General features: G+C 37.9%; 1 protein-coding gene across 3 annotated transcripts in view; it reads left to right on the forward strand.

Annotated features, from left to right (window-relative positions):
* edil3a (EGF-like repeats and discoidin I-like domains 3a) overlaps positions 1-14,361 on the forward strand; it is a 91,530-nt gene that overhangs the window by 43,484 nt on the left and 33,685 nt on the right. For all 3 annotated transcript variants that reach the window (XM_077522483.1, XM_077522484.1, XM_077522485.1), the window contains 2 exons: positions 2,674-2,787; positions 7,843-8,024. In XM_077522483.1, coding sequence (XP_077378609.1) covers positions 2,674-2,787; positions 7,843-8,024 — 296 coding nt within the window. The remainder of the gene's footprint in view (positions 1-2,673; positions 2,788-7,842; positions 8,025-14,361) is intronic.

A 14,361-nucleotide genomic window follows, 5' to 3' on the forward strand; every position in this document is an offset into this window, starting at 1 on the left:
ACCTTGCTTCCTGACATATAGCACTATTCATTGCTCTCATTATTGTCCAACGGAGACACTTTTTCAAGAATAATAGGAGCCGAGGCAAAGAAAGAGACGTTCCAGTGAACTGATGAGAGCGGTTTCAGAGTTAGACCAGAGAGCGGTGTGCAACTATATGCAGCTGTTCCATTTGTTTTTCCTCCAGCCATAACCTTGACCAAAACTTCACTTCACGCACAGGATCTTGTCTGTTTTCTGCATACGGTATAATGCAAATCACCGATTAGTAGGAGGAAACAAATAACATAGAATCATATATACACATTTAAGAAATGTACTAAATTATCTAAGGTGTTTTATGTTAGTGTGAATGTCTATATGTGTCTTGCTAGCAACCAGTCTAGGGTGTACTCTGCCTCTCACTCAAAATCAGCTGGAATAGGATCCAGCTCACCGGTGACCCAATTAGGCCTGGCTCGATATTACATTATGACGGTATGATAGCCGTGAGCAAAATATCACAGTATCTTGTTATAAAAACTTCAGCTCTACAATGACCTTTTTGGAAACATTTGTATAAGTAAAATTTAATTAATTAATAACATTGAACACAATCTATATTATTTTCAAACAAAATATATTTGAGACAGAATAAATGTATACCCTGCGATTGGCTGGCAACAGTTCAGTGTGTACCCAGCCTACTACCCGAAGCCACCTGGGATAGGCTCCAGCACCCCCGTGGCCCTTGTGAGGAGCATGCGGTAAAGAAAATGGATGGATGGATGGATGGATGGATGGATAAATGTATACTGAAATTAAAGTAAATAAATGTTAAATTAATAAATTATTCTTCTGTTTTCATTTTTCTAGTGAGTCACAGTATCCCATCACTGGTGAGATATTTTTAGAACAGCCCTGTGTACTACTTAGTGCGCTTTCAATTATATTTATTTATTTATTTATTTTATTTTTAACAAACAGTAACAAAATACACACTTGTGGTGTGGCTATGGCTAAATCACATCCAAAGAATCAAACCACACACATTCAAAGTCACAGATACTACAGTGTAGTATGCGTGTGTAGTGTGTAGTGTGTATGCCTCCACCAGACATGCATTTATGCATCCATCCATCCATCCATCTTCTTGACCGCGTATTCCTCACAAGGGTTGCGGGGGGTGTTGGAGCCTATCTCAGCTGGCTATGGGCAATAGGCGGGGTACACCCTGAACTGGTCGCCAGCCAATCACAGTCATTTATGCATAACACTAAAATATACAGAGATATTCAACAAATACAGTACATGATTTGTAGTGATCAGATTTCCATCATCTGTTACAGGAACCCCCATGATAAATGAGGGACTACACTTAAAAAAAAAATGGATGGACAATTTTATCTCAATTCATTGTTGAAATCTCGCAGCATAATCTGGTATTGCTGTTTTCTGTATGTATGCGTTTTATTATACAGTACAAGAAAAGACTCTTTTTAGTGACAGCACATTTTAGTATAAGACTGCAAACACAGAAGAAATCTCATAACCTGGTTTATTTAGTCATTCTGTGTGAGCGTTTTCCTTTCCCTCATATCTGTATGGATTCTAGTTCGACATGCTGTCACTCTTTCACCGTCACCTCCTTTTCATTCACTGCGTTTACTACTTTCCTTGAGGCAATCATCCTCCCCCATATGATTTTGCGGTAGTCAAGTCCTAGTCCTGATCTCCTTGGGGGCTTATGACTGCTCATAAAAATGGAGGTAAATGCTACAAGTACTCACTGCGCTTTCCTCTCTTGTGTGTTGGGCTCCGGGCTATTTTTGTGGCTTGCCCGTAACCTCTGTATTTGAACCTCGTGATAAAAAATAAATATGTGTGTTATGAACTTAAAGCATTATGGTAACTACAGTATTGTTTATTGCTGTGGTGAAATAACTCTCTGTGTCTCTCTGTGGGTGGGCGCCGTTTTCTTTTTTCTTCTACATGCCAAGGACTAAGGCCTGAGGAAAATCAATACAGCACACTGTTCTGATACACTGTGCGTCTATCTGTATTATGTAACTTGTGAACTCAACCTTTCATGTAGGTTTTCATTGGACTGATGGTCAGTCAGTTGGTTGGCAACCGCATTTAGCTGTAATACAATTAACAACATGAGTTAGCAGTACACCGAAAAGTTGCTTTTTAACACAAATGCCAAACACTATTATTGGGGTTTATTTCAAGGATTGACAATAGTGAGTAAATGAAATGATTTAAATAAAAAAAAAATAAAAAATGTGAACCTATCCCAATTGTGTCACTAACTGTACTGCATCCGTTTATTTCCAACTGTTTTTCTATAAAGTGACAAAAATGATGCAATTTTCATGAATCTCAAAATGCTTTGCCAGTCAATAAAATGGCTAACAATAATTTTAAGATTTAATTGTTAACCTTTTATATATATATATATATATATATATATATATATATATATATATATATATATATATATATATATATATATATATATATTTAGTACCACTCTCCATTTCCATTACAGTATTTTTAAATTGAGAATTAGTGCCCATGGTTTGTTCAGAATGCCAAATTTGCACGTCCACAGAAGTTTTCATTAGCTTTAATTAAAATGTAAATGTTATTTCTGCTAATCTGTGGCTGTGTTTGTATTTGTATTTTCAGATATTAATGAATGTGAAAGAGAACCATGCAAGAACGGGGGCCTTTGCACCGACCTCGTTGCAAACTACTCCTGCGAATGCCCTGGGGAGTACATGGGGAGGAACTGTCAACATAGTATGTACATGTTTTGTTATTCATTTTTAAATGCCTTATATCCAATGTCTTCACACAGCATATTTGATGATGCTGGTAATTGCAGTGGTTAGTGCATGTAAACACACACTCAGGTTCCTTCCATTTCAATTTAGTTCACGTCATACTGAATTCATTTATTACCAAAAAAAAACTATTAAGACAAAATACAACAAGCTTATAAAAACACATTAAACCCCCAAGCATAAAGTAATGACAATATGTTCAAACATTACAATGCTGACGACTCACAACCAATTTGTTGTTTCACTAAAGTGCTCCCCCTTGGCTGCACAGAGAAGGAGAGAGCGCTTCTGTCTTATCACAAGTGGCTTTCTCTTTTACAAAATGCTCAGTAGCTCAGAAGGAACTTAGTGTGTTTATTATGCTTCTTCTGAGGATTTTGCCTACTCACTCTAGGAGCAGATTAGGATGAATGTTCCAGTAGACTCCACTGCACTGTGACTCACAAATGTATTCATCTGCTTTTCTATCTGGCAGCATGTCTTCAGTTCACCAAAAGTATCCCCGGCCTATTTTGCAGGTTTAGCTTGTCTAGAGGAGAGATATGCGTCTGCTGTATTAGAATCAACCAAATCATATATTTTGTGTTTGAAGTACAGTAAATATGACACGCAAGCAGTGGTGGTTTTACAGCATCACAATTCTCCTACCACTCCTTGTGGAAAAAAATAAATAAATAAATAAATAAATAAAATAGCTAAATGATATGGTTTTCTATTGGCCTGATGACATATAAATGATTAATTTGTAAGTAATTTGTAATTTGTAAGAGGCATTTTCTTTGTATTAATTGTGTAAGTACTGCAGGCAATTAAATTTTTTAATCATAATTAATCTCATGACTTCAATAGTTAACTCACAATTCACAATTAATGAAAAATTTTATATCTATTCTAAATATACAATAAAATGTACAATAATTTTTTTCAGCATTTTCATACTCTTGTTATCATAAAAGTGCAAAAAATGTTAGAAATATGGCTGCATCTTTTAATCATTGATACAGTACAAGTAATTTCATAAGAATTCATAAACTTGAGTTTAAATTTAAGTTTAAAAAGCTGCAATGTACTGTAAAAAAAACAAAAAACAAGTGTGATATTAATTTGTGTTGATGTCATATTTCTGCCACTAGATGGCATAATTGCATTTGTAAGATGTTAGTGACAGCTAAGTGCATTTTTCTTTTCATATTAAGAGCTATTTAATTAATCCTTAACATGAAGTTACTTGTGAAATTCTGCATATTTTTTAAATTATAAAACAATGTCTTACAATGTGTTACAATGTCTCAAGTCATTTTCACAATTACTCAAAATTGTCAACAAGGTTCATTAGTGGAATGATGGAAGTGACCCATGCGACAGGGAGAGTTCATACTGCACTTGATTATTATTTTATTAGCCGATATGAGTTCTATTATTCAGAGTAGGGGGACTGTACAAAATGCCCCATACCCAACATACCATACACATACTGTGACACACAGGTGTGTTTCATCCATCCTCCTGTGTCACATGTTGAATCCCCTGTTGCCACCTGCTGCCTGGTAGATATGGCTATTATTATTTTATTCATCTCCCCATCTGCTGCCTGCTCATTAGCGTTGCTCTGCTAATTTATTTAGGGTGTAGGTAGGGCTTGTGTGAGATGGATTCAGCTGTCACAGCATGGTGGCGCTGCCGTTTTAGTGATGGGGGCTGTCGCAGGGCTGATGTATGCTCAGGGGCCAGCAGGCCAAAGCTCAGGGGCTGGCTGCCTCTGCTTGCTCTGATAGACGACTGGCAGGCAGATCATTAAGAGTGCCCACTCATGTCTGCAAGGTGAGAAGGACCATGGCTTTGCAACAGCATGCTGTTGGTTGATGGCTTGTCTGCTGCCCAATGGGTGCAACATTGAAATGGATACAATGCAGGGCTTGGAAAATAGTGGAAACAGCATGCTGGCAAAATCAGTGTCGAAAGCTTTTTAGGGGTTGAATTATTAAAGCTTATTTGCAGTCAATTATAATTTGCTGGTATGAACATGTAAAAGACTAGCAGCAATTGGAGTAGCCCATGCTAGTGAGGCTAACTGAAATTGATGTCCACAGCCGTCTTATTTTCATACTCTTGAACCTGTGCAGGCGTATGATGACTGTGTCACGGTGTTGACTGGACATTTTTTTTTTGCTCTACAAAGCATTACAGTCCAATGATAGCAGAAGACGGGTGAATGACATATTCCTCTGTAAATTGTCCGATTGGGTGATGAGATGCCAAAAGCTTCAAAAAATAATGTAGAGTAGAGCAGCTCGTCGACTAGTCAACTAATCGGTATATGAGTGGCTGCCTCGCAACTGGATTGATGCATGTTCATTCCCCAACTGTATCAATGAGCCAGTTAGTTCATTCTGTGGGAGTATGCCATAAGACTAGATTGAAAAAAAAAAAAATCTAATGTTTTCCTTTCAATTAGTTCGATTCACACACATTTAATCTAATTAATTGAACACAGGCTTGAGGAATGTACTTCTGTGTTTTTAGTCCTTTTTTTTTTTTTTGCGAGACTTTACAAAAACACCCTGTAGTGAAATGTGAATCCACCAAATTGTTTTGAGGATCAAATGAATTGACTTGGAAAATTAATAACTATCGAATCCCACATTCACCGCCGACATCCTCTCATCTGTCTGGAACTATTGAGTCACACACAATCACACACACACACAGGAAAGGTCTTCTGAGGTGAAAGTGACTTAACATGGTGGAATTATAAAAACAATTTTCATTGCATACACCACACAGATATTCCTTGCTTTCTTTGTGTCTCTGTTCCATCCCTTTGGACAGTTGCTGGCTCCATGTGTCGCTTTTGAAGCCAATTGTTTCAGCAACTGGGTCATTTTTCCTTTACACGTCCTTCTGGGGCGAATTCGTCTCACAGATGTAAGCACTGGCAAGTCTGTCATAGGATGCATGTGTGATTTGTCTGTGTGTGAGTCAGTCCTGATAATTAAATGTGTCGACCAAGCTTCCTCTCACTGAGGGCTGACAAAACCGCGGCAACATGTCTGATTTAGGGTCCTAATTATTGGACTTTATGCCATTGGGATTTTTGGGGCCTGTCACAGAGCAGCGAGTTTAAACCGATCACTGATCCGATCATTAAAGTTGCGTATATCTGTGTTTCACAAAGATAATTTATTTTACACAACTTTAAAACTGAAATTGTAGACAATGCAATCAAGTTAGGCTTTCTAAAAAGTGGGTAGGAGAAAAATATAAGGATACATTGGCATGCTCGTAGCTACTTTTTTTTTATTTGGGTAATTTTAGTATGTTTAAAGTCTTTTCACAACTCAATGTTAAACTTGCAATATCCTGATCTGATCCAGGGTTTTTAAAATGTGGATTTTTTTAACCTGAGGATAACAAGTGTCCGAAATCTCAGTTTGTGGTCTACTGTGAGTGTACGTGTGAGGCTTTTTGTCCATTTAAAAATATAATTACTGGTCTACAGTCAGTGGTCATGTTCTTTCTCAGCCATATCCTTATGTTGTATATGTTTATTACTCCTTGGTTCCTAAAATTGCACTCTGAAATCCACTTTGCTCTTGTATTTGTGTGGTCCATGCTCGGCATTCTATTGATCTGTTGCTTCAGGCCTTTTAAGCCGAGGTATGATTCTTGACTGAATGTAATCTGAGGAGGAAAGCAAGGTGTTTTAAGAAGAAAGATCAATATTTTGGTCTTTGAAGCAGTTCCTGGTGCCTTTCATTCACTTTTGCTGGTTCACACTGTCTTGAAAAGCCTGAAACACATGTTGCAGTTATGCTGACATGGAATAGTTTTATTTCCTTGGTATAATGTCGGATTTTCTAATTCTAATTTCTAATTTCTCTAATTCGATTCTGTAATTGATTAGAAAGTGAAATCTTGAACTGAAATTGGAAAATACTGCATTTTGTGCGAGTTGGTAATGTCACAAACAAAAGAAGAGGTTATAGAGCAGGGGTGTCCAAACTACGGCCCGGGGGCCATTTTTCAGTGGCCCACGGCATACGCTAAAAATGGTATTTGACTCAGTTCAAATAAAATAAACAAAACAAAAATGTTTGGAGATGGTCAAAGTAAGAAGGGAGGGTATTGAAAAACAGGTGCAATTAAAGCTAATTTTAGTTAACTAAAACTAATGAAAAAACTAAAACTAAAATTCAAAAAACAATATTACCGACATAAAATAAAAACAAAAATGCTTCTTAAAAAACGAAAACTAACTGAAACTACATTTTATGTTTACAAAACTAACTAAAACTAACTATAATTATAGTAAACACGTCCTTCGTTTTAGTCTTTGGTAATTAATTGAATGCATGAGCCTTTGGAGATGATTTTAAATGTGATTTTTTGTCGATTTATTTGGATATAAACCGGAATAATGACGTTGGAAAGTATGTCACACAGAAGTGAGCAGCCAAGAGAAAAGCACCGTCAGATGCAACCATGATGTTTTTTTAAATATTGTGCACAAGTAATACACATTAAAAAAAATAATACTGAAACTAACAAAGTAAACTAAAATTAAGCATTTTTTAAAGAACTCAACGAATAAAAACCAACAGAACCACCCTGAAAACGAATAAAAAATAACTAAAATGAAAAATTCCCAAACTATAATAAACCTACTGCCATATTACAAATAAATTGGTTTATATACTGTAGCATTTTTCTAAATATGCAAAAGCACAAATAATTTATTTGTACAATTTTTAGGACGAAACACAATTTGTCTTCATAACATTATGTGGCCCTTACGTCGTCCTGATTTTCTGTATGTGGCCCTCAAATGAAAAAGTTTGGACACCCCTGTTATAGAGGTTATATCAAACAGAGAGTAAGTACAGAAATGTAGCATTTCGGCTCATGTGCACCCAAGATCAACATCATTTAATTTGTTGCAGTTGCATTGTTACATACTGTACTTCCGATAGCTGCAATATGATAAACGCCCCACTGTATGTTCTTCACTCAGAATGCTCTGGACCCCTGGGCATGGAAGGCGGCATAATCTCCAACCAGCAGATAACAGCCTCCTCCACCCACCGGGCTTTATTTGGCTTGCAGAAGTGGTACCCGTACTTTGCACGCCTCAACAAGAAGGGTCTGGTGAACGCATGGACGGCAGCTGAAAATGACAGATGGCCGTGGATTCAGGTAAATACACATCACACTCGAAAGGCCAAACACAAAGCCGAGTCAAGGCCAATAAAACACGAGTCAACAAGCAGTTTGATTGTCTAGGTTGTCTGTGGTAGACTGAAGCATTGTTTGTTATAAACTAAATATGTTTTAATGTGAAAAAAGGGAGGATTTATTATTTGTTGAAGCATAAGTTCTTGTTGCAGCTTAATTTGCTGAAATACATCTCTTGGATTCACGTGGGTGGTATATTTCCGCATTGGTACATAAAAACTCACCATGGTGCCTTCAAACAGCCGAAAAAGCTGAGTTGACAAAGATTTAATAGAACTGCAGATATATATAAAAATATGGTCAGTGGTCATTTTAGATTCCAACATGCAATTTGTGTCAGAAAAGGTTACAAAAGACATTTCAGATGCAAACTGTAAGTTGTTATACCTTTCAACACGGGCCAGACGAACAAGCAGCACGTCTACAAAAAAAAGACGCTGTGGCGTTTGCGTCATTCAGTGCGCTGCTTCATCATGACAACAATCTCAATGCCCTGAGCATCTGACAGTTCCTGGCTGAGAAGAACATCATCGTGCTGAAGTTACTTCTCTACTCACCCAACTTGTCTCAGGGTGAATTTTTTTGCCCTCCATCTCAAGCTAAGGGGGTTATAAAGAGGGCCTCATTTTGAAGATGTGAATGACATCATGATCCTTTCAGGAGTGCATGAAGGCGTAACAGAGAAGGCTGGGGAAGTGTGCAAGATCCAAGTGGATTTCTTTGAAGGGGAAAACCTGTAGTTTGTATTTAAAATGTATCTTTTGTGACACCTGTCTTGTATTATTTCTGCTGTGATTTTGACAAAGGGTGGATGGATGGATGGATGGATGGATGGATGGATGGATGGATGGATGGATGGATGGATGGATGGATGGATGGATGGATGGATGGATGGATGGATGGATACTTTATTCATTTGTGGAGGGAAATTGGATATATAAAGAACTAAATGCAAAGCAGATTTACAATAACATTTAGTTCTGATTTATAAGTGGTAAATATGTGCTGGTTATCTGAAGCTTTGGTAGCTATCGTCTCTCATTGACTATTCTGTGGTGCAATTGAAGCGGTTTGTGCAAGGTTTCGTTTGCCCAATAGAGCCAGATTACATTTATTTTCACATTGCTGATCTTTTTTTTTTTTTTTTTTTAATGTTTTTATGAAGGCATTCTCATTTTCTTTTGCATCTATTGACACATATGCTGTATGTAAGAAAAGCAAAGCCACATTTCAACTTCCCTCTGCATTATTTTATCTCATTTGGCAGTGGCGTGAGACCTGATTGTTACTGTCAAGAGCAATTTGATGCTGGAAACATAAACAGTCATTCCATTTTATGAATAAAAATATTACTATCAATAAAACTGGGCGGGGATTAAAAAAGATCACAACATTTGGAAAAAAAAGCACTCACTAAAAAAACAACAACACAATATTGTGCTTTTGTACATAACAGCAATGCATATAAGCCACCTACAATCTCTAATAACAATATTGACGCACTTATTTGCTAATGCAAGCACACATTGATCGCTTAACAAGCAAGTTTGCTTGTGATTCCTCTTCATCTGACAATTAGCATAGATTTTAAACATAGAAGGCCAAAACATCCCTAATGAAAATTAAATTGCTCTAATAAAATAGCCACTAGAGGGTGCTAGAACTGCACAAATGGAAATCAACCTGACTTTTTTTTTTTAACAGATGTGTTCTTTTTAAATATTGTGAACATGACGATGACGATATTGTGACAGTTTTAATATCACGATATCACGATACAGTATATCCCTTATCATTACATCCCTAACACAACTGGGGATATGTATTCATTTCAGGAGAAAATCAAATACCTTTGCTTGCCTACAGTCTATCTTATTACTTTTTACTCTTTTTCGATGCAGCAGAAATGAGAAAATATTTAGTCCAACTTACTGCAACCGCACCTTCCAAGTTTGTCTCAACTCCCATATTCCGAAACCCTTTAGTGCAACAATCTAACATGTCTCTATCATCCAGATTGTACAGTGGAGAAACAGAAATGGTACCTCGAGACAAATGAGACACAAAAGAAAAAGGGGATTTTGTAGAAGAAAAGCACGAGGCAAAAGCAACATTAACGAGAGACGAGGTGCTTGGCACATGCAGAGGTTGAGGAGAACAGGACATTAAACATTCAGGCGGTTTGTTTGGCTTTAATGATGTCATGTGGGATGTTGAGGAGCAAGCTGTAGGCATTGTGTGTTTCTACATGTGGGTTCAGATAATTGGGACATGAGCAGACCTGTGCAGTTGTATCAGTGGTTTGGGATTATTCGGGGGCTGCTTTTCTATTATAAAACGATTTGACAGACTGTATTTGGATGTGTATAATGTGACGCAGGTAATACTGACAGATGACAGACAACCTCGTCTGTGAAGAGATCAGATTCTTCCGGCTATTGGAAAGTCTTGTTTCTGGTGCAGTGTGCATCTCTGGGAGCTAGTCAGTGGAGCTTTTTCCTCTGAACCTCAACAAATGAATCACAAAAGAAACAGACTTTGAATAATACATCACAGTGTTGCCTACAAGCTTGCAATGCACTGTTTGTTTGTGTTGGTTCATGCACTTGTTTCTCTTCACACATCCATGCAGTGTGAGTGTCATTTTTTACCTCTCTCTCTCAACAGTCTTTTCTACAACTAGCTCACATAAAAATGCATTTGAACACTCCAGGGAAATATACTGCAGGTCTGACCAATATCAGCAAAATATGGTTTCAACTGGCACTGTTGGGGGAATGAAAAAGCCCAAAGCGCCTGTGAAAGTCCATACATAATTGAAAAGATGTTAAACAGTTAATGTAATAATAGACACACATCGACATATGCTGTGCGTGTGTGCTGTAAAAGGGAATATTGTTTACGACTCTCGATTCTATGCAGATGATTTCAGTCTTTGTGTACTTTCCACATTACAACAAAGAATGGACCAATTCCATAATGAGATTTGCTAAAGAATTTTCATTTCATAATTCAGCCCTTTCATGCCCGGTATTCTTTGATATTTGTTGCTTACAAGAAGGAATAATATACAGTGTTTGTTTCTCAAGCTTGAATCTATGCTTTAGTTTGCTAGCAGCCTAATGCTAATGCTAACATATAATGGAAAACACATATATATAATCTGATTTTTGAACACAAATGGTTTACAAGAACATTTTGACACTAAATATAAAACTGCTTACTGTCATATATTCTTTATCTTCTGTGATAAACTGAGACATCTGAAATGCACAGATGTCCATGTTCAACATGTCCAGTAGCAAAATAGCAAAAAATAATTTCATTCTGTTTAAATTATTATTTTTAATAATTTTGTTTTTGGAGAGGAGGATTGAACAGCTGAATGACATGTTCATTCATTCAATTGCCAATTAAATGAAATGATGTTTTGAGATTTGAGTGATTTGACTTACGAGTGTGGTCACAGCACAACTTGTATCTCACAGTATCACTCTATTTTGAAATATTACCATTCATATTCCATCCATCCATTTTCCTTACTGTTTATTCTGTGCAGTCACGGGAGTTGGAGCATCTCCCTGCTGATTTTGACATACATAAAACATATATATGACAGTGGGACAGAAGAACTCAAGCAGAGGTTTGATATTGAAAATTCCGCAAAAATAAAGGCCTGAAGTTGAAATTAAATGCTTGATGCTCTGAGACAACAGTGCCAATGAATCACCACTGCACTGTCTCAATACCATTTTAAATACAATTTTTGACTATTTTAAATGAGATTAATCAAATTGTATGTATTTTTCAGGTTTTAAAATGATTAAAAAAATCATTACATTTGAAACCGTCTCTAGTACCAAATGCCCGTTGATAAAAATGTATTAATGAATACAGTGATACCTCGGCTCACGAACGCTTCAACTCACGAACTTTTCGCCTCACGAACATTAAATTCGCGAAAATTTAGTCTCGGCTGACGAACTACTTTTCGGCGGACGAACCAAACCACGCGGTCGAACAGCACCACGGTGGCGGCCACGAGAAGCTGACGCACGCTCACGGCGTCCCAGTTCGTCACCCCCTTTCTTATGTTGCGGACGCGGTTTGTGTTTGACAGACATTTTGAGTGTACTTTTGCTATTATGGGACCGAAAAAGACCCCACCACAGGCTAGTGTTAAGCCTAATGCTTACCAGCGAGGGACGGCGATTCGGCGGCGCGTTTGCATTGTAGTCAATGGAGTTCGCGCCACTAAAAAAAGCGAAAGTGCCATCACGTACCTCAAAAAAGGAGAAAATCGTGCCACGGCTGTTTAGTCCCAGGAAAGAGGTGAAAGTAGTTGGCGGTGCTCACTTTTTGTTGACTCTCTAAAGTGCTCCACTTCCTTGTTCACCAAGGGACACACCTCCTCTGCTCCGGTGAGCACGAAAGTGCGAATGAGCGACAACCGTTCCATAAACACTCTACGCGGTGAAACGCTCGCGAATGAAGTAAGTCTACCATTGCTACTATCCTTAAGAACTACCATCACAAAGTAAAATAAAACGACTTTATTATACAGTACAATTTATTTCTTTAATTACAATACAATAGCACATTTATTATACATAAAATAAGGTATATTTTTGTGTAGTTTTAAGGCTTATTTAGTAGAAAATTATGTTTTATAGGGACCTGGGAACGGATTATTCTCATTTTAATGGTTTCTTATGGGAAATAAATGTTCGGTTTACACACACTCTCTGGGAACCAATTAAGGTCGTAAACCGAGGTATCACTGTACCTGTAAATGAGAGAGCAAGCAACACTGAATATGTGATCCAATTAATGTAAAATGAGTATGCAAAATTTAATATAATGAAAATCTAACACAATACCTAATGACAAAGCACATTTCAAAGATTGCTGTTCATTAGAGTCTCTTCGTTCTCTTTCCTCATTCTGCTTGTTGTGTTTGGGGTCACCACATCGTGTCATCCTCTCAAACACCAGCTGCCCTCATGTCTTCCCTCACTGCATCCATCAAACCTCTCTTAGGTCTTCCTCTCGCTCTCTTTCCCGGCAACTCCATCTTCATCACCCTCCTACCAATATACGAACTATCTCTCCTCTGGATCTCTCCAAAGCATCTAAGTCGACTGAGCTTTCTTTTTCCCCAAAACCATCTTATGAGCTCATTTCTAATCATTATCTATCCTGGCCACACCAAAATAAAACCACAACATCTTCATATCCGCCACCTCCAGTTCTGCTTCCTGTCGTTTCTTCAGTGCCATTGTCTCGAATCAGTACATCATAGCAGAAACATCTATCTCACAACACACCTGCCATTTTCCTCCAACTTCCTTGAATCAGTCTCTTCACCTCCTTTCCTCATTCAACGTTGCTCTGGACTGTTGACCCTAAGTATTTAAGTCATCCACCCTCGCTATCTCTTGTAGCCTCCTCCTCCTTCTGGCACCAGTTAACATATTTTCATCTCAGCTTTAATCAGACTAACCTGCTGCACATCCTCTTTCCTTGTATGTGTGCCTGCACTTTCTGATTCCACCACTAAGTCTCGATTCTCCCCGTACGCTCCTGTCTGTCTCTTGGATCACCTTGACTGTAGTGGTCCAGTACTTCTGAAGTTTCTCTTGCCCACAGAGAGCCTGATTCACCGCTTCTTGAAAAGCTGCACAACACTCTTCCTTTCTCAGCTTCTATCACAGGGCTCTCTCTGTTCTGTGTTTCTCTTCTTAATCTTCCTCACCTCCAACCGAGTTACAGTATCTTACACACCACCATCATATGCTGTCTAGCTACACTCTCCCCGACCACACTACCTTAGAGTTAGTTGTTTCTACCTGCGCTCTTGTTGCAAAATACACTACCCTCTGTCCTTCCAAGTTCCTCTCCCGGGTACCAAATTTACAGGGCTTCTTCATTATCCCCGTTTCCTTCACCAACAAGTCAATTACAATCTGCACCAAACTAGATTCTCACTCCACCTGGGTTACTCAGAACTATTTTATCTAGCACCTTCTAGAATGTATCTTTCTCTTCTTTTTGTTAAAATCCTATCTGAGGGGCATAACCACTAATTAGATTATACATAACACCTTCAATTTCACACTATTTTCACTTCCAGAACATTCTTAGTTCTTCCTTATACTAAAATAACCCCTGCTCCATTTATATTCCCACCTACACCATGGTAAAAGAATTTAAACCATGCCCCTAAGCATCTAGCCTTTCCGCCTGGTCTCATGAACACACAATATATCTACCAGTTTCATAATCATCATGCCAACCA

This window comes from Festucalex cinctus, chromosome 5 (genome assembly GCF_051991245.1).
Source record: "Festucalex cinctus isolate MCC-2025b chromosome 5, RoL_Fcin_1.0, whole genome shotgun sequence".
Classification (NCBI taxonomy): Eukaryota; Metazoa; Chordata; class Actinopteri; order Syngnathiformes; family Syngnathidae; genus Festucalex; species Festucalex cinctus.